The sequence below is a fragment of the Scyliorhinus torazame genome, chromosome 20 (genome assembly GCF_047496885.1).
Source record: "Scyliorhinus torazame isolate Kashiwa2021f chromosome 20, sScyTor2.1, whole genome shotgun sequence".
Classification (NCBI taxonomy): Eukaryota; Metazoa; Chordata; class Chondrichthyes; order Carcharhiniformes; family Scyliorhinidae; genus Scyliorhinus; species Scyliorhinus torazame.
In genome coordinates, this window is record NC_092726.1 from 11,211,797 (window position 1) to 11,231,913 (window position 20,117).

The window sequence follows — 20,117 nt, forward strand, 5'->3', positions numbered from 1 at the left end:
TTTTCGGTTAGCCATTTTCAATCGGGTTTTGGCCAAATTAATAGGGAATCAGCCATTTTAGGTGGATACAATAGTCAAGTGCTAGTTATACACAGCAGTCAGTTACAAATTGTGTCTCTTTACAGATCTCTGCACCACAGGAGAGGCTGTACTCGACGTGGATAGGGTAAGTACTTGGAGCAGTTGGGATTGAGGCATTTGATGAGGCAGCAATATGTGTTCAGTGAGTTGAAGAATGTTGTGGCCTTGGAATATGAATTTTCTGCCCAGGTCAAATTCAAAATTGGTCAAGTTTCCCTTTTTACTGTCCCTTCATGCGTTTCCAGGAGGGCTGTGATCTGAGTTAAATGCAGTCTCACGGAGCCGAGGTCCCAGGTTCGATCCTGGCTCTGGGTCACTGTCCGTGTGGAGTTTGCACATTCTCCCCATGTTTGCGTGGATTTCGCCCCCACAACCCAAAGATGTGCAAGGATTGAACATGCTAAAATTGCCCCTTAATTGGAAAAAATGAATTGGGTACTCTAAATTTTTTTTTAAAGGATAGGACTTATGAGGAAAGGTTGAGGGAGCTAGGGCTTTTTTCTTTGGAGCGGAGGAGGATGAGAGGCGACTTAATAGAGGTTTATAAGATAATGAGGGGGATAGATAGAGTGGACGTTCAGAGACTATTTCCTCGGGTGGATGTCGCTGTTACAAGGGGGCATAAGGTTCAGGGTGGGAGATATAGGAGGGATGTCCGAGGTAGGTTCTTTACTCAGAGTGGTTAGGGTGTGGAATGGACTGCCTGTTGTGATAATGGAATCGGACACTTTAGGAACTTTCAAGCGGTTATTGGATAGGCACATGGAGCACACCAGAATGACGGAGTGGGATAGCTTGATCTTGGTTTCGGACAATGCTCGGCACAACATCGAGGGCCGAAGGGCCTGTTCTGTGCTGTACTGTTCTGTGTTCTATGTTCTGTGAGGGTCTCACCTCCACACACCCAAAAGATGTGCAGGGTAGGTGAATTGGCCATGCTAAATTGCCCCTTAATTGGAAAAAAAGAATTGGGCACTCTAAATTTATTTTTTTTAAAGGTAAGAATCAATCTCCTTTCTTTCAATTCGAACACCATTTTAATTAAAATCTACCAGACAGTTAAAATTTATTCACTCACTCAAAGTTTCCATTGCTTGTAATTTGATTTTCCTTTTTGTTTAATTTTCTAAAAATGAAAAGGACACCGGCTCCTTTGCACCATGTTTTGGTCAACCTCCATTAAAATCCTGTTTAGTTTCATTTGCGCACTAGCTTCTAACAGTGGACATTTTTTAAAAAAAAATTTAGAGTATCCAATTCTTTTTCTCCAATAAAGGGGCAATTTAGTGTGGCCAATCCAGTTACCCTGCACATCTTTGGGTTGTGGGCGTGAGGCCCACGCAGACACGGGGAGAATATGCATACTCCAAACGGACAGTGACCCGGGCCGCGATCGAACCATGGTCCTCGGTGCCATGAGGCAGCAGTGCTAGTCACTGCGCAGCAGCAGACCGTTTGATCCAGAAGCTGGGTTTTAAACCCAATGTGCCACGAGTGTGGGAGCTTTTGTTTACACCTCGGGCCTCAAATAGGAAAGCAGGCGACCTTTGAATAAGAAATTTGGTTGAACCAGACGTTCTCTGCTGCACTTATTCCGACCGGCCAAGCACCAGAACATAACAGCCTCTATGACCCAGTTAACAGGGCAGCAGACGCATGGGAACACGAGCACCTCCAATCCCAATCCACAAACCATTCTGATCTGAAAATATGTCACCATTCCTTCACTGTCAATTGTTCAAAATTCTGGGGCGTCATTCTCCGACCCCCCGCCGGGTCGGAGAATGGCCGTTGGCCGCCGTGAATCCCGCCCCCGCCCCCGCCGAAGTCTCCGAAGGGAGAAAAGTCGGCGGGGCGTTAATGGCGCCGCTGCCGCGGAGAATGTCACGGGCCTGCGCAAGGCAGCCGATTTTCGGCCTGCCGATATTCTCCCTACCGGATGGGCCGAAGTCCCGTCGACGTGATGACCGTTCACGTCGACGTCAATCAAACCTCCTTTTCATCGGCGTGACCCGGTGCTCCAGGCTCACGCCGACCAGCGAGGAGGTGAGTGACGGCCTGGGGGGTTGGCTCTGGGCAGGAAATGCGTGGCCGCAGACTGATTGCCTGAGGAGAGGTGTGTCTCGGCTTGTGTGTGTGTGCGGCGGGGGGGGGGGGGGGGTGGTTAGAGTAGGCTGGGCTCCGGGGGAGTGCCGGGAGGGGGTCCGTGCCGGGGTGGAGGTTGGGGGTTGGGGAGGGGGTCCGTGCCGGGGTGGAGGTTGGGGGTTGGGGAGGGGGTCCGTGCCGGGGTGGAGGTTGGGGAGGGGGTCCGTGCCGGGGTGGAGGTTGGGGGTTGGGGAGGGGGTCCGTGCCGGGGTGGAGGTTGGGGGTTGGGGAGGGGTTCCGTGCCGGGGTGGAGGTTGGGGAGGGGGTCCGTGCCGGGGTGGAGGTTGGGGGTTGGGGAGGGGGTCCGTGCCGGGGTGGAGGTTGGGGGTTGGGGAGGGGGGTCCGTGCCGGGGTGGAGGTTGGGGGTTGGGGAGGGGGTCCGTGCCGGGGTGGAGGTTGGGGAGGGGGTCCGTGCCGGGGTGGAGGTTGTGGAGGGGGTCCGTGCCGGGGTGGAGGTTGGGGAGGGTCCGTGCTGGGGTGGAGGTTGGGGAGGGTCCGTGCTGGGGTGGAGGTTGGGGAGGGTCCGTGCTGGGGTGGAGGTTGGGGAGGGTCCGTGCCGGGGTGGAGGTTGGGGAGGGTCCGTGCCGGGGTGGAGGTTGGGGAGGGTCCGTGCCGGGGTGGAGGTTGGGGGTTGGGGAGGGGGTCCGTGCCGGGGTGGAGGTTGGGGAGGGTCCGTGCTGGGGTGGAGGTTGGGGAGGGTCCGTGCTGGGGTGGAGGTTGGGGAGGGTCCGTGCTGGGGTGGAGGTTGGGGAGGGTCCGTGCCGGGGTGGAGGTTGGGGAGGGTCCGTGCCGGGGTGGAGGTTGGGGAGGGTCCGTGCCGGGGTGGAGGTTGGGGGTTGGGGAGGGGGTCCGTGCCGGGGTGGAGGTTGGGGGTTGGGGAGGGGTTCCGTGCCGGGGTGGAGGTTGGGGAGGGGGTCCGTGCCGGGGTGGAGGTTGTGGAGGGGGTCCGTGCCGGGGTGGAGGTTGGGGAGGGTCCGTGCTGGGGTGGAGGTTGGGGAGGGTCCGTGCTGGGGTGGAGGTTGGGGAGGGTCCGTGCTGGGGTGGAGGTTGGGGAGGGTCCGTGCCGGGGTGGAGGTTGGGGAGGGTCCGTGCCGGGGTGGAGGTTGGGGAGGGTCCGTGCCGGGGTGGAGGTTGGGGAGGGTCCGTGCTGGGGTGGAGGTTGGGGAGGGTCCGTGCTGGGGTGGAGGTTGGGGGTTGGGGAGGGGTTCCGTGCCGGGGTGGAGGTTGGGGGGGGGGGGTCCGTGCTGGGGTGGAGGTTGGGGCGGGGGGGGGGGGTCCGTGCCGGGGTGGGTGATGGGAGGGCAAATGAGTTGGTCCACCTGGCCAGGTGCCAGCCTCCAACAGTTGGACCCATGCGGTCCATGCCACCTGGCTGGGGGGAGGAGGGGATATGGGCAATGATGACATGTCGTCGTTCCCCTCCCCCCCACCAGGTCGTCATGTTTTCAGATCATCCAGCGATGTTGGCCGCCGTGGTGGCAGCCGCTCATGTCTATGTTGCCCTGGATGAGGAGGAGGAGGAGGAGGAGGAGGAGGAGGAGCGTGCCAGAGAGGCGGCGCAGGCTGCCGCAGAGGGGCAGGCGGCAGCCGCCCAGGCTGGAGGGACACCTGACCGACAGGACGAGGAGGGGGAGGAGGACGTCGCGGCCCCACGGCATCGGAGGCACCCGAGGGCGCCCCGTGTGTACCGGCCCCGGCAGTCATACCAGGACCTCACGGACCGGGAATGCAGGAGGAGACTCCGGATGAGCCGGGAAACCGTGGCACACATCTGCCACCTGCTGGCACACCTGTCACCGCGTGGCACTGGCGGGGGACACCCTCTCCCCGTGTCCGTCAAGGTTACGGTGGCCCTGAACTTTTATGCAACGGGGTCATTCCAGGCACCGAGTGGGGACCTGTCCGGCATATCGCAGACATCGGTGCATCGGTGCATCCGGGCAGTGACAGATGCCCTTTATGCCATGGCGCACCGCTACATCCGCTTCCCCGTGGACCGGGCCAGCCAAGATGCCCGGGCCGTGGGCTTCTCTGCCATTGCCGGGTTCCCCATGGTCCAGGGCGCGATCGATGGGATGCACGTCGCCGTGCGGCCACCTGCAGATAACAGGGCCGTGTTCACTAATAGGAAGGGGACCTATTCGATGAACGTACAGGTGGTCTGCGACCACCGCATGATGATCCTGCACGTCTGCGCCCGTTACCCAGGCAGTGTACACGACTCATTCGTGTTGTCGCGGTCATCCATCCCCGGCATGTACGAGGGACGCCATCCCCGGCTGAGGGGCTGGTTGCTGGGCGACAGGGGCTACCCATTGCGATCGTGGCTGATGACGCCTATACGGAGGCCACGCAATGAGGCGGAGAACCGCTACAATGATGCCCATGTAGCGACAAGGGGAGTGATCGAGAGGTGCTTTGGCGTGCTGAAGATGCGTTTCAGGTGCCTGGACCTCTCTGGGGGCGCCCTCCAGTATCGGTCAGATAGGGTCGGCCGCATCATTGTGGTGTGCTGCGTCCTGCACAACATAGCCCAGCAGAGGGGCGATGTGCCGCAGGCAGAGGAGGGCGGAGTGGAGGAGCAGCAGGAAGAGGCCCAGTCCTCCCCAGATGAGGGGGATGGGGGCAATGGTCAGGGCAGACGGGGTAGACACAGACGGGTGGCTGTCCACCGTTACCGGCTGGCCCAGCGGGCACGGGACAGACTGATAGACGCCCGCTTCACTGACTAGATGGGCGTGGGAATCGGGTAGTATGGCCACAGACCGCACACCATGACAACAGCCGACCACCCACACCCCCCACCCATCCATCCACCCAGCACCATCACCCCCCTCCCCAACCCCACACACCCCACCCGCATGCACACCACCCCCCCACTCCCAATTGCCGATCCACCGGCGGCACAACGGGCCGGGCTCACCCAGTTGCGGGTGGACGCGTGTCTATCGCAGGCCATGGAGAATGATGACAGCCCGCCTCCGATGAGCTCCTGGCTCTACATCGTTGGACTATGTCTGACCCATGGCCACAGTACCACCATCCACCCGGACCATCCCTGCATGCGGCTGTGACACTGCAGCGCACGGTCCCGTCCTCTGCCCGGGGGATGTTGATGGCGGCCCAGGGGGAAGGGGGCAGACTCACCTGGGGCTGAGGTAAGACCACCCCTCACACACACACTTGCGCTCAACGTACATGACACCCCCGCACACTTTGGACAGAGCACAAAGGCAGCTTCGGTAGGTGTAACATTGACTTTAATAACCAAAGGAGTTCATGCACGTGCCCTAGCGCCTAAAACTCATCTGTGCCCTGCACCCGTGCCAACTTACTCAGTGTCTAATTGTTTGGCCTTACGGGCCCTTTGACTACGTCTACGTGGTTCCCCAGACGGTACAGCAGAACTGGAGGTGGACTCCTGTGATTCCTGCCCTCTGACACTGGATCCCTTTGGCGGCCGTTTCCTGGGGCGTCCTGGCCTAGATGTGCCAGGCTGCGGCCCGGGCGACTGGGATGGCGAGCTGCCAGCCTGTCCTGCCCGTTGCCCACCCGATGCACCTGGGACGGAAGGGGGGGAGTCCGAGGTGTCGCGGTGTACCGGGACCTCCCCTACAGAGGGAGCCGGGACGGACCACACCACCTCCTCCTCCCTCGGGGTGCCCGATGGCCCCCAGGCCTCTACATGGGTGGGGGATGCGAACGGACTGGCCATCCGACGCGCCCCCGACATCTGGCGCTGCCAGTCCTGGAGGCCCGTGCTGGTATCGACAGGGGTCTGCAGGTTTGCAGCCATGGAGCCCAGGGGGTTGTCGAACCCTGTCTGCGACAGTGCGACGCCAGCTCGCACATGGCCACTGGCGCCGATGCCCTCAGCGATGGCCTGCTGAGACTGGGCCATGGCCTGCAGAGACTGGGCCATGGCCTGCAGAGACTGGGCTATGGCCTGCTGAGACTGGGCCATGGCCTGCTGAGACTGGGCTATGGCGTTGAGCGCCTCTGCCATCTGGCGCTGGCACTGGCTCATTGCCTCCTGTGAGAGGGCAGCCATTTCCTGGGCCACAGACGCCGCCTGCACGGAAGGCCCCAGGCCTCGCAAACCGTTCCCCATGTCTGACACCGTCGCACCCATTGCCTCCACCGCGGACGCCACCCGTGCGGTGTCAGCCTGGGTGGCACGCATGACCGGGACCACTCCCAGCTCCTGGACGCGGGTGGACTCCTCCACCTGCGACCGCAGCCGCCGCAAGCCACCCGTCACCCTATTCGCTCGTCTCCGTGTCGGTGGTTGCATCGGATCTATGTGTGGGTGTGGTAACTGCAGGAACCCGGGATCCATCTGGGCGGCAGATGTTCGCTTGGCCTGGGCTGCCCTCCGACCGCCCGGTCCCTCTGCTGCTCCTACCTCCACCTGCTGTACCGGGACGGCTGTGTTGTGCGCACCAGTGAGTGTACCAGACGCCTCATCACTAAAGTGCCCAACCGTGGTGAGTGTTTCTGCGATGGTGGAGGGTGTTGGTGACAGCAGTGGCGTTGTGTCGTGCTCTTCGTCCCACTCTGACTCCATGGCACTTCGGGGTGGGGGTTCGTCTCCACCCATCCACTCTGAGTCACTGTCCGGTATTTCGTCTTCCCGGGTAGGGGTGTCCTGGGTAGTGCTGTCCCGGGTAGTGCTGTCCCGGGTAGGGGTGTCCTGGGTAGTGGTGTCCCGGGTAGGGGTGTCCTGGATAGTGGTGTCCTGGGTAGTGGTGTCCTGGCTCGGATGTGACGGGGGCCTGTGGCTGCCCCCCTCATCGCTGGGTGGTCGCTCCCGCACGTGACGGGGGTGTCGTCTCCCTGTTGCTCCGGGTCTCTCCGTCTCCCGTGGTCTCCGAGGGGCATCCTGCGGGCGTCGCATGCTGGAGGGTTCGGGTCTCTCCGTCTCCCGTGGTCTCCGAGGGGCATCCTGCGGGCGTCGCATGCTGGAGGGTTCGGGTCTCTCCGTCTCCCGTGGTCTCCGAGGGGCATCCTGCGGGCGTCGCATGCTGGAGGGTGCGGGTCTCTCCGTCTCCCGTGGTCTCCGAGGGGCATCCTGCGGGCGGTCTGCATCTGCGGGGATGGGTGCCTGGACGTTTGGTCCTGCGATACACAATGAAGCATGCATGACGTTTGGTCCTGCGATACACAATGAAGCATGCATGGTTAGACATCAGGCAGTGATCAGGTGATACGGGAGAGGGGGATGTAGGGGAGGGGGGATATGGGGACGGGCTGTTGGTGGCTCACTTGCTCGTGGGGCCCCGACCTCTGCATCAGCAACCTCCCGGTCGTCAGGTCCGCCAGCCAGTTCCAGGGCCCTTTCCTCGTGTACGGTCAGTGGCCTCTCATCAGCGGGCCCCTCCTCCAGTCCTCACATGCTCCCTATTGTTGTGTGCGCGCTTCTCCTGGGGGGGGGGGGGGGTGGCAGGGGTAAAAGGCAACAGTGTTAGGCAGGTATATGAATGCACGCCATCGGTTGCGCGTGCATTGCAGAGGTTAAGGTTAGGGGCTGGATTCACTTGGGGATATGGGGGATATGGGGGAGGGGGGATATGGGGGAGGGGGTATATGGGGGATATGGGGAGGGGGATATGGGGGAGGGGGGGATATGGGGGAGGGGGGATATGGGGGATATGGGGGAGGGGGAATATGGGGGATATGGGGGATATGGGGGAGGGGGGGATATGGGGAGGGGGGATATGGGGATATGGGGAGGGGGGATATGGGGAGGGGGGAATGGGGGAGGGGGATATGGGGGAGGGGGGAATATGGGGGAGGGGGGAATATGGGGGATATGGGGGATATGGGGGAGGGGGGAATATGGGGGATATGGGGGAGGGGGGGATATGGGGGAGGGGGGATATGGGGGATATGGGGGAGGGGGGATATGGGGGAGGGGGGAATATGGGGGAGGGGGGAATATGGGGGATATGGGGGAGGGGGGAATATGGGGGATATGGGGGGAGGGGGGAATATGGGGGATATGGGGGATATGGGGGAGGGGGGATATGGGGGAGGGGGGATATGGGGGAGGGGGGAATATGGGGGATATGGGGGATATAGGGGAGGGGGGGATATGGGGAGGGGGGGATATGGGGAGGGGGGATATGGGGGATATGGGGGATATGGGGGAGGGGGGGATATGGGGGAGGGGGGATATGGGGGAGGGGGGATATGGGGGATATGGGGGAGGGGGGAATATGGGGGATATGGGGGATATGGGGGAGGGGGGGATATGGGGGAGGGGGGATATGGGGGATATGGGGGAGGGGGGAATATGGGGATATGGGGGAGGGGGGATATGGGGGAGGGGGGATATGGGGGAGGGGGGATATGGGGGAGGGGGGATATGGGGGAGGGGGGAATATGGGGGAGGGGGGAATATGGGGGATATGGGGGATATGGGGGAGGGGGGAATATGGGGGATATGGGGGAGGGGGGATATGGGGGAGGGGGATATGGGGGATATGGGGGAGGGGGGATATGGGGGGAGGGGGGAATATGGGGGATATGGGGGATATGGGGGATATGGGGGAGGGGGGAATATGGGGGATATGGGGGAGGGGGGGATATGGGGGAGGGGGGATATGGGGGATATGGGGGAGGGGGGATATGGGGAGGGGGGAATATGGGGGAGGGGGGGATATGGGGGATATGGGGGAGGGGGGGGATATGGGGGAGGGGGGGATATGGGGAGGGGGGGGATATGGGGGAGGGGGGATATGGGGGATATGGGGAGGGGGGGATATGGGGGAGGGGGGGATATGGGGGAGGGGGGATATGGGGGATTTGGGGGAGAGGGGATATGGGGGATATGGGGGACGCTCACCCTGCCTGCTCTGACGAGGTCGTTCACCTTCTTGTGGCACTGGGTGCCTGTCCGTGGTGTCAGGGCCACAGCGGGTGACGGCCTCTGCCACCTCCCTCCACAGACGCCGGCTGTGGCGTGGGGCAACTCTGCGGCCGTGCCCGGGATACAGGGCGTCCCTCCTCTGCTCCACCGCATCCAGGAGCGCCTCCACATCGCGTGACTCGAACCTCGGGGCTGAGCGACGGCCAGCCATCAAGTCGGGTGTTGCGGTCGGCTGTTCCGGTCGGGTGGGGGGGAGCTGCGCGGCCTTTATGAGCCGTCACGCCGTGCAGCGCGTATGACGCTGCACGGCGTGAACCACTGCGCAAGCGCGGATCCCGTTACGTCGCTGCTAGCCCATTTCGGGCCGCAGACTATCGGCCCATTTTTATGACGTGACGCAAGTGGGATTTGCGCCGTTTTTTGCGCCGATCGGCGGACTTTCCGCCGATAACGGAGAATTTCGCCCCTGATCTCTCTCCCGAGCAGCACTGTAAACTGTTGAATCACCTGGGTCCATAGTTCACTGTTTTTAAAACTGTTTCTTTGATTCCTTTTCTTCTCGCAGTGGATCCATCCTGGCTTCCTTAGACACATTTAAGAAAATGTGGGTGTCAAAGAAAGAGTATGAGGAGGACGGGGCACGTGCGATCCACCGGAAGACATTTTAACGTTGTGAAGTGAACGTGCCGCTGTGTAAGCCTCGTCTCCTGTCTGTACAAAATAGCCATGCAGAATGAGTAATGGACCGCAGTGGGTTAACCCTGTTGCCTCACAGCGCCGCGGTCCAGGTTCAATCCCGGCTTTGGGGTCACTGTCCGTGTGGAGTTTGCATATTCTCCCCGAGTTTGCGTGGGTTTCGCCAGATGGATTGGCACACTAAATTGCCCCTTAATGGAAAAAATGAATTGGGTACTCTAAAATTTACAAAATTAAAAATTAAAAAAGAATGAGTAATGGATAAGTAATATGAGATTTATCGACGTATAAGAAGAAACGGTTTGGATACCACTTACCGAAACAAACTTTATCTGCCCCCTTCAGGGTTTGGTTTTATTGAATGAGATTTGATTTGACTGCTGTGGAGGGGACAACTTTAGACTAATGGCTGGAATTGCTTTCAACCTTGCCATTTATAAAGGAAGCAAAATGCACTTGTTCACTGAAGGAAATTATGTAATGTTATGTGTTTGATCCGCATTCCAACCCTTTTCTCCCTGTGTCCCCATTTCGTAAATGTGCAGGGGAGTGAGTAGTTTGCAGTCTTCTCATGTCCAGCTGGGCTAGGAATGCTAGCAGGAAATGGAAAGCTGCTGGGACCAGAGTACTGTGTCCCTGGGCATTCCCGTCTGCAGAGAAGGCCCGGCTAAATATTTTGTGGTCCTAGACAGCGCTACAAATGTCACATGCTGCGCGCAGCAAATGGTTAACATGTTACACACCGGAAGAAGCATTTTATTTGCAGTTGTTGGGGAGGAGGGAAGGAGTTGGCTATCGAGGACCACTTGATGATAGCTGCAGGTCTAGTCTGGCACTGAATAAAATTATTGAAGGAATATTTAATAATTGGTAATCATTCTTACAATCGCAGTGTAAATAACTATTTTGTTTCCTGGCAAAAGATAATAGGTTTTTAATTTACTCCTGATGGTTTCATAGCTGTTATTCATTCAGAAGACAAAACCATTTTGTTTCCAGTTGGGAAATTTTCAAATTGGACAAACATATTGCTCACAAACGAGGCTACCTTTGAGCACTCAGTGATTAAATACAGGTACCCAGCTTCAGATTAATGCTGTGCTTTGGCAACTGCATTTAGTGGAAAAACTGACTTGCAGTAAATTGCTTGCGAGAGACTGGTTCTGTAACTTAAAAAGGGAGCTTTGCTTTGGAGTGGTTGCTGTGTTCAACATGTTTGTGAAGCACTATTGCACTAGGGTCTAATGGGGCTTGGATTGGAATCTGCCGTTCTCGTCCTTTCTCCCCTCCACCTATTGCCCTTGACGAGCTTGAAGCCCGAATATACTTCCCCATTCGCGGCCTAGTAGTTATAGATTGTTGCCTGAAATGGGATTCGGCACATACCAGTAAAGGGCAGGCAAAAGCTTTTCCCGCCAGCTCATGGTACAAGTATTGGAGGGTGCGGGTTTTGGACAAGAGATGCAGGGGCGATGTGACGAGCAATTTTTATTCCGCAGTGAGCGGAAATGACCAGAAACCTGCTTGCCACGTGACTGGTGGAAGTGGAGATCGAGAATGATTCCAAAGAGGGCACTTGGGGCAAATGAACTTGCAGAGTTACCAGACGAGAGCAAAGGAATGTGAGTGGCTGGATTGCTCGGCAGACATGGATCCGGTTTGCTGAATAGCTTCCTCTTGTGCTGCAGGGACGTGGTGACGTGGAAACCCTGCATTGATGTTGGGAGGCTGGGTTATCATAATATCCATGGTCAAGAGCGTGGGCCTCATTTAAAATAGCTGTGACAAGCTGCTGAGAAATAATCTGGAAAGTGGTGGAAATACTCAGCAAATCAGACAGACTCTGGAGAGAGAAGCAGAGTTAACCTTTCAGGTCAGTCTTTTAGAACTGGAAAAAAGTTGGACATGTAACAGGCCTTTTTCAAGTACAAAGGGAGGGAAAGGGGTAAGGGGAGCCAAGAATGAAAGGGCGGGTAGAAGACTGAATGCAACAAGAGGGTGGGAATGAAACAAGAGAATAAAGGGTAGAGAGGAGCTTTGGATGGCAACAGTTAATCATTCTCAGCCGTTGCTTTCAGGAAAAATGAGGGCAGCAGTGTGATCTGAAATTGTTGGACTGGGTGAGTTTAGGAGTATGTAAAGCCTCTCGGGAAAAGATGGTGCCGTTCCTCAAGCTTGTTTGGAACAGAGGGCAGCTTGGTTGAACAGTGGCTAGCACTGCTGCCTCTCGGCACCGAGGTCCCAGGTTAAATCCCGGCCCTGGGTCACTGTCCATATGGAGTTTGCATATTCTCCCCGTGTTTGCGTGGGTTTCGCCCCCACAACCCAAAGAAGTACGGGGTAGGTGGATTGGCACCGCTAAAGTGCCTCTGAATTGGAAAAAATTAATTGGGTACTCTAAATTTATCCAAAAAAAAAGCTTGTTTGGATCAGTAGAGGAGGAGACAGAGCACAGGTTGGCTGACCATTCTGCAGAACACCTTTGTTCACTCTGCAACTGTGACCCTGAGCTTCCGGTTGTCTGTCCTTCCAATTCTCTACCATGCCCCTCCTTGGAGTTCATTCAGAAAGTCTAGGAGGCCGAGGACAAAGAAGATCAATCTGAGCTCGAGGACATAGGCACTTGAAAGTCATTTCAGGTCATAACCTCTGCCCTTGTGTTTGGGACATCAGGGCCGGGATTCTTGCCTCCCCGGCGGGGCGGGGGAATCCAGCGTAATGGAGTGGCGGGAACCACTCCGGCATCGCGCCACCCCAAAGGTGTGGAATTCTCCGCACCTTTAGGGCCCAAGCCCTCACCTTGAGGGGCTAGGCCCGCGCCGGAGTAATTTCCGCCCTGCCGGCTGGCAGGAAAGGCCTTTGACGCCACGCCAGCCGGCGCCGAAGGACTTCGCCGGGCGATGCATGCACGGGAGCGTCAGCGGAAGCTCACTGCATCCTCGCGCATGCGCAGTGGAGGGGGTCTCTTCCGCGTCCGCCATAGTGGAGACCATGGCGAAGGCGGAAGAAAAAGAGTGCCCCCACTGCACAGGCCCGAACGGTGGGCCCCGATCGTGGGCCAGGCCACCGTGGGGGCACCCCCCCGGGTCCAGATAGCCCCGCGCCCCCCCCCAAGGATCCTGGAGCCTGCCCGTGCCGTCTGCCGCTGCCGGTAAGGTAGGTGGTTCAATCCACGCCAACTGGCGAGGGTTGACAGTGGCGGGACTTCGACCCATCGCGGGCCGGAGGATCACCGGGGGCAGCCCGCCGACCGGCGTGGCGCGATTCACGACCCCGCCGATTCTCTGGTGGCGGAGAATTCGGGACACGGCGGGGGCGAGATTCACGCCAGCCCCCGGCGATTCTCCGACCCGGCGGGAGGTCGGAGAATCGCGCCCCAGATGTCAATACTCTTTCTCTTTAATCCTCCTGGAGACCCATCTTGTGTTTTTTGAATTTGGCTTTGGCTTTGCACCATCATCCCTTTCGTCATTCGGCCTCTTCTGCCTTCTGTTCTATCTCAGTTCTTGCTTTTTGCTCTCCATTTGCACCGCCCTACTCCCGCCTCACCTTTGCCTGCCTGTGTGCTTGCCTGGAGCCGGTTGCATCTCAGACGTGTTATCAGTTGTGATGATGGTGTGCAGGCGTGAGCACTTCATTTCTCTCTCCAGAAACAGTGTCAGAGCAGCATAGTTTTCACTTTTTTCTCCCAAGGAGTTGACGTGGCAAATCTTGTACCTGCAGGCCAAGAAACGTGTGGTATACACGTGCCAGCTGCTCACAGTGGCACAATTGAAACCTACTGCTTACTGTTTGGTTCAGGGCCCAGATTCATCACTCTGGTGCAGCACATGGTAGCATTGTATGGGGGGTTCTCTGGTAAAGGGTTGCTTGGGATTTTGGCACTCGACAACATGTTGTCGACTAATCCTGCCTTATGCATACCATGCAGGAGAGAGCCAAAGGTTGTTTGGCCAATTCAGTGAATATTTCATACATAATTTCAAACAAATTAGGAAGCAAAGATTTGTAAAAGCTGCCCTGCTGCCTCCTGTAATAAGGGGTGGGTGTATTTTTATTTTTATTTTGAACCTCAGTTTGTCCTGTAAGGGTAAATTTAGGGGCTTGTTATTGTTTATTGGGGGTCTCCTGTGTCACTTTCCATTGCTGAAGAAGCTCTCCCTCTCCATGGCAGCCACATGGCGCGTCGCTGTGGCTGAAAGGTTAAAAGTGAGCACATCAATCTCGAGGCTGCTGCATCAAGTTCTGCAACAAACAGCGCAACATCAGGTAGTTATGGAGCTTGCCATATTTTGCACCGATTCTATTGTCGAGATGGAGACTGAAGAAATATTGCGATGTATTCCTACTGTTTTGTATTCACTTCTGTAAATGAGATGATGCTCAGTCAGCTTTTGCCCTGAGAGTCTTAAAAGTTGACGTCTAACTGACAAGTTCAAGAAAGTACTTGCTGAGGTTGATCACTTGTCCTTCCAGCTCTTTACCCAGTGCATGCATACAACAATTGAATCCTGAATAGTGCCCCAATATCAGTCTGCAACTCCTTAAGCCTCTGGGCTTTAATCCATGAGAATTTGGCAGCTATCTCTTCCAGCCATCCTTGCTGACCACTGACAAACATGAGAGTGTCACTTGCACTGGTTTGTTGGCCAGATGGTTGGGTTCATTGAATAGCAGGGGCTGGTACTCACCTTTGTTTGTTGTGCATTGCACCGGTTGGGATTCTTTGCCTTGTTGCCTGCCTTACACCTCCATTTAAGTGAGCTACTGCCAACCTGGTACGTTGAGAATGAAAACTAGGTGTCTACACCAGTGCTGTTCATTGTGTCCTGCAGACGGAATGACATCAAGTGTTGCATTTGATCTCAGCTGGGGTTTCAGAGTGAGTTACCAATAAGGCTCGGCAGTGGGAGGGGAAAGTTCAGGTATGGGTCTCATTCCTGACCAGGGTTTGTGGTTTCCCCCCCCTCACCTTCCCTCTCTTCTTCCCCCATCCCCCTTGAGCATCGGGCAGGGAAGAAAGTTGGTCGTGATGTATTACGAAGAAGCTACCGACACTCAGTGCCCAGACTCTCAGGTGGAGCATGGACTATTGGCAAGATACCAAAGGTCTCCTTGAGACCACCTTTGAGCATCAAGTGTCTCTGAAGCATGAATTGGGGCAAGAGTTCTGTGAAGCAACACTGAAAGCAGTTTTGATTTTTTTTGTATCAACTTGCAGAGAATTGAACAGTCTGTTAAAGAATTCTGGATCCGATCATTTTTCCTCCCTCCGGCAAACATTTCAAAACATGTCGGTACTGCAGTGCCTTTAATCTTGTTCAAAGAGCTATGGAAAATCTGGGAATAAAACTGGCACCAGGAAGGCTTACCTCACATGTATTTAAAATAATATAAATAAAAAGCATTTAAATGAGAACAATGTGATTTTTTTGATGCGCTTCAGTGGTGTTCGTGGAATCTTTCTAAATTAATACCATTTTCCCTCCCTACTGTCCATCCTGCCTCACCTAAATGAGAACACGCGGTCATATTGTTTCGGAGCACGGCCTAAAGCCTTCATCATGCACCGCCAGACGGTCAACATTTCCAACCCAGGGCTCCAGGCAGCTTGTTCCCAGCTGCTTTCAGCATTGCAGTTTTCCTGAGGAATGCAGACAATTGAGACATTAAGGCAGGAAACAGATCAACCCCTTCTTCGGAGAGCAGTTACGAATATCGGAACACGACTCGACTGTTTATCCTCTCGAGGGGAGGGGAGGTGGTGGCACAATGTCACTGGACTAGAGATCCAGAACCCCTAGGCCAGTGCTCCATGGCAGGGATTCAAAACCCACCAGGACAGCAGGAGAAATTTTAATCCGGTTCATCAGTCCGGACGATGAGGCTAGTTTCAGGACTGCTGACCGTGACGACAATCACCGATTGTTGCGAAGTTCCATCTGGTTCACTCGTGTCCTTTCGGGAAGGAAATCTGCCGCCCTCCCCCCGTCTGGCCTACGTGTGCTTTCTGACCACAGCAGTGTGGTTGACTCTGAACTGCTCTTCTGAAATGCTCCACTCAGTTCAAGGGCAATTGGTGGGTGAGCCTTGACTGCGACACGAAAGAAGGAAGAGCCCGCCACACCATTTGGTGAGTTCATGAATGGTGTGTGACCCAACTCCAGTGGGTGCAGGCCAGTCGAAGGTGGGAATGTGGCCTGTGTGTTTTCTGCCTTCGTTGAACCCCCCCTCCCCGCAGACTATCTCCCATCACCTTCAGGACATGAGGTGTGAAACTGAAATGCGGCACTGGCACTAACGTAAAAACCTTGTTCAACAAGCTTGATCATGGAATTTTGTTCCCTTGTTTATTTTGGCCTGCGCTTTTTGTTTTTTTTATAGTTGGGAGGTTGAAATGCTGAACCATTCCACTCTGTATGTAACTCCAGTTCAGAACCTAAGTAAATCTTTCGTGCTGAGAAGGGGAAAGGTATGTGCATGTTTTCGGCAGAGTGGATGAACTGGGGTCAGATAGATTTTTCCACGCTCCACCCATGTCCCTGAAGCTAAATTTAGCACAAAAATGAAAGCAAAGCACTGCGGATGCTGGAGATCTGAACCAAAAAGAGAAAATGCTGGAAAACCCAGCGGGTCTGGCAACACCCGTGGAGAAAGAAAACAGAGTTAACGTTTCGAGTCGGTATGACTTCCCCCGAGCTGCCGATGCTAAATTTAGGCTACCTTGTTACCACAGTGGCCTAACTCTGTCTAAGCCGGGACATTTGAAGCTGAGACGTTTTCTTTGTCCCGCTCTTTTCCCACACCAGATAGACAATTTTAGACCCCTCACCTTGGTAATCCATTAAAAAGCAGTTTTCATTATTTCGAACTGGGTGGGTATCCAGCTCCTCGGAGATGGAGAACATGATGGAGAGAACAGGTAATATTGTACAATAACCCCATCAGTCGTTGCTCTTGGGTCTTGATGACTCAGCAGCTTGTGGGGTCAAATTACATGAGATGTAATATCTTTCTTTTCAGCTGGATGAAAAAGATGCTGTGGCACTATTTCAAAAGAAAAGCAGGAGATTTCTCCCTGGAGGCCTGACCAGTATACATTCCTAAACCAGCGTAACTGGTTATTATCATGTTGCTGTTTGGGGCGGTACGGTGGCACAGCGGTCAGCACTGCTGCTTCACGAAACTGAGGACATGGGTTCAATCCCAGCCCCGGGTTACTGTCTGTGTGGAGTTTGTACATTCTCCCCGTGTCTGCGTGGGGCTTGCTCCCACAACCCAAAGATATCTAGGCTACGCGAATTGGCCATGCTGAATTGCCTCTTAATTGGAAAAAACAGAATTGGGTACTCAAAATTTTTTTTATTTTTTATTATGGGTGGGATTCTCCGCCGTCGGGATTCTCCGTTTTTCCGGCGCCCACGTCTTTCCCGACGGCGTGGGGCTGCCCCACAATGGGAAACCCCATTGAGCGTCTGGCTGACGGAGCATCCCGCTAGCGTGGTGAGGCAGAAATTGGCGGGGCAGAGCATCCACCCCATGTGAGCTTGCTGTGAGAAAATTGGTTGCTGTGTTTCATGCATAAAAACAGTGACCACACTTCAGTCGGATTTCATTTAGCTACGGCAGGTATTGTCAAACTCGGGAGCACGATCTGCGGGTGGGTCGTGGGCGGGTGTCGGGAGGGTCGCGGAACCGTCCGTCGCGGCGCTCCCGATCGTGCAAATCTGCATGCAACAGCCGCAGCAGCCGGCTGTTAATAACGCCGGCTGCAAGCGGCCTTCAAAACGGCCGCGAACAAGTTTTTAAAAAATGCGGCCGCACTGCGCGTGCGTGCCAGATCATCGGGCACGCATGCAAAACTATGCGCATGCGTGCCGATGACCGGGCACGCATGCGCAGTGCGGCCGCATTTTTTTAAACAGTCGCAGCTTTCATTTATTTTTATTTTTTTGATTCATTTTATTTTTATTTTTTGGTTTACAAGTTCGGGGGTGTTTTATTTGATAAAAATTTACAGGAAAAAATTGCAGAACTTTGGACAGTTGGAGACTCCATACTTTCCGACACCAGAAGGCTTCACCTTCATCCAACAGGTTCCATTGGAGTAGCATGTACGAGGGCCAAAGGGACCCCAAACCCTTTCCTCCATTTTTGTCAGCAGCAAACAAGCCAAGAGAAAATGGTGGGTCGCGAAGGTCGGCCGGGGTGGGTCGCAAAGGTCGGCAGGGGTGGGTCGCGAAGGTCGGCTGGCACGGGTCGCGAAGGTCGGCTGGCGTGGGTCACGAGGGCCGGCCGAGTTGGGTCCCGAAGGTTGGCTGGTTGGTAAAAATGGCTCCCTGGAAAAAAAGTTTGAAGAACACTGAGCTATGGAGTTCTTTGAGACATTCTGAGTTTGTGAATGGTGCAATGGAAATGTGAGTTCTTTCTGAATTACTTCATCATTCATAAACTCGGGTAAGGGGCTGGCAGAGTCGAAGGGTGACAAAATCAGCATCAGGTTTGTGTAGTGCCAGGTTTGCATTCCTTAAGGCAAGGCTTTGACGAAAATTCCCACACTTGAGCACTTGGCAAGGCAGAGTTTGAGGAGGAGACACTGAGAATAAGTATTTAAACACAGGGAGGAGGAAGGTGTATTTGCAGTTTGGGAGGGAACAGCAAAGACCGGCAAAACAAAGAGCAGAGTTGGAACAGTGAAAATTTCTTTCACTGCTGTATGTATGGTTCCCTGAGCGTTTGGCTGCTTCGTTTTCCCTGACTCTTAGCCCTCATTGAATGCAAGCATGTGGTCAGACCCTCCCTGCTGATGCACAACAGCAACAACAGAGCACAAGGGGGAAACGATCAACAAGGAATAAACAGCAGAAGAGGTGTGAAAGAACAGAGAGAGAGAGACTTGCTGACCGGGAGGATACCGTGAAGGAAATGAAGTTCAGAAAGGAGGCTGGGAAAGTGGGACACTGAGACAGGCACTGATCCCAAGAAAAGGCGAGTCATGATGACAAGGAAAGACTGCGCTGGAACGAAGGGGGGCAAAATGTCAGTTGTATAAAGAGGCAGTTTGCCCCACTTTTGTCAGCAAATCCCCAGTTCTGCGTATGTCCCAGGTCAGCCAAGATGGGATTCCAGACTGGATTTCACTGACGCTGTTGGCTATTCTTAGCATTTTTCCCATGGCTCTCTGTATTTGAACAGACTGTCCTTCACATACAGGACATCCCTGTGATCATAAGACGCTTGCCCTCTAGGTTTAAAAAGGAGGACATTCCTGAAGCCAGATTTTTGAGTACCTCAACCCCAAGCTTCTGGACCAGCTGCCCCATAAAGAATGAATGAAAGGCCACATTCAAATTGCCTTTCGATAGACCCCCAGCTCGGGGAAGCAGCAGGAATTGAACAGCCCTGAAGCAAAGCATCAACTCACAGGGATTATTCTATCAGCAAGGAATAAAAGTCCAGTGTTCAGTCATCAAAACTATCCATGTTCACATATTCAGGATCAAATTAGAACATAGAACATACAGTGCTGAAGGAGGCCATTAGCCCATCGAGTCTGCACCGACCCACTTAAGCCCTCACTTCCACCCTATCCCCATAACCCCTCCTTACCTTTTTTGGTCACTAAGGGCAATTTATCACGGGCAATCCACCTAACCTGCACGTCTTTGGACTGGAAACCGGTGCACCCGGAGGAAACCCACAACAGCCACGGGGAGAACGTGGAGACTCGACAGTTGGGCCAAATGGTCTGTTTCTACGTTGCTTGTTCTGTGTACTTGGGCAGGACACCTCATCCTGCCCCCAGGTGGATGCACTTTCCAGCAGGAGTCTGATATACACTCCACTCCTGCACAGGGCACTGAAGCAAATTCAAACCATGTAATCGGCTGAATCCAGGACCTTCTGCACTTTAAGACCTGGAGAATGGTCTTGTAAACTGAGCCACATCGGAGAATCCTATTTCTTCTCTCGTATTCTCGCTCTTTTCAATTCCTTGACTTTCTCTGTCTGCAGCCTTGCCCCTCATGTTCCAGCCAATCTGGTTGAAGCCAATGCAATGGTGCGAGGGGCCCCTGAGTAGGGAAACCTATCTTTCCGCATTTTCCCATCCCTTTCCGACAACCGGGATGAGGCGATGGTGACAGGTCCAAACCCCTTGTCCTGCTTATCAATGACAGATACTCTCCTGCTACACTGCTGGTTTGCAATGATGACTTAAACATGACAGAAGGTAGGGCAGCACGGTAGCGCAGTGGTTAGTACTGCTGCCTACGGCGCTGAGGACCCAGGTTCGAATCCCGGCCCTGGGTCACTGTCCGTGTGG

At 55.2% G+C, this 20,117-nt stretch overlaps 1 protein-coding gene across 1 annotated transcript in view; it reads left to right on the forward strand.

Moving 5' to 3' along the window:
• actr1b (actin related protein 1B) overlaps positions 1-15,215 on the forward strand; it is a 30,922-nt gene extending 15,707 nt beyond the window's left edge. Inside the window, exons 10-12 of the mRNA XM_072485656.1 lie at positions 126-166; positions 9,663-9,790; positions 15,015-15,215. Of these exons, the coding sequence (XP_072341757.1) occupies positions 126-166; positions 9,663-9,765 (144 nt within the window). The 3' untranslated portion in view covers positions 9,766-9,790; positions 15,015-15,215. The remainder of the gene's footprint in view (positions 1-125; positions 167-9,662; positions 9,791-15,014) is intronic.
• The last annotated feature ends 4,902 nt before the right edge of the window (positions 15,216-20,117 follow it).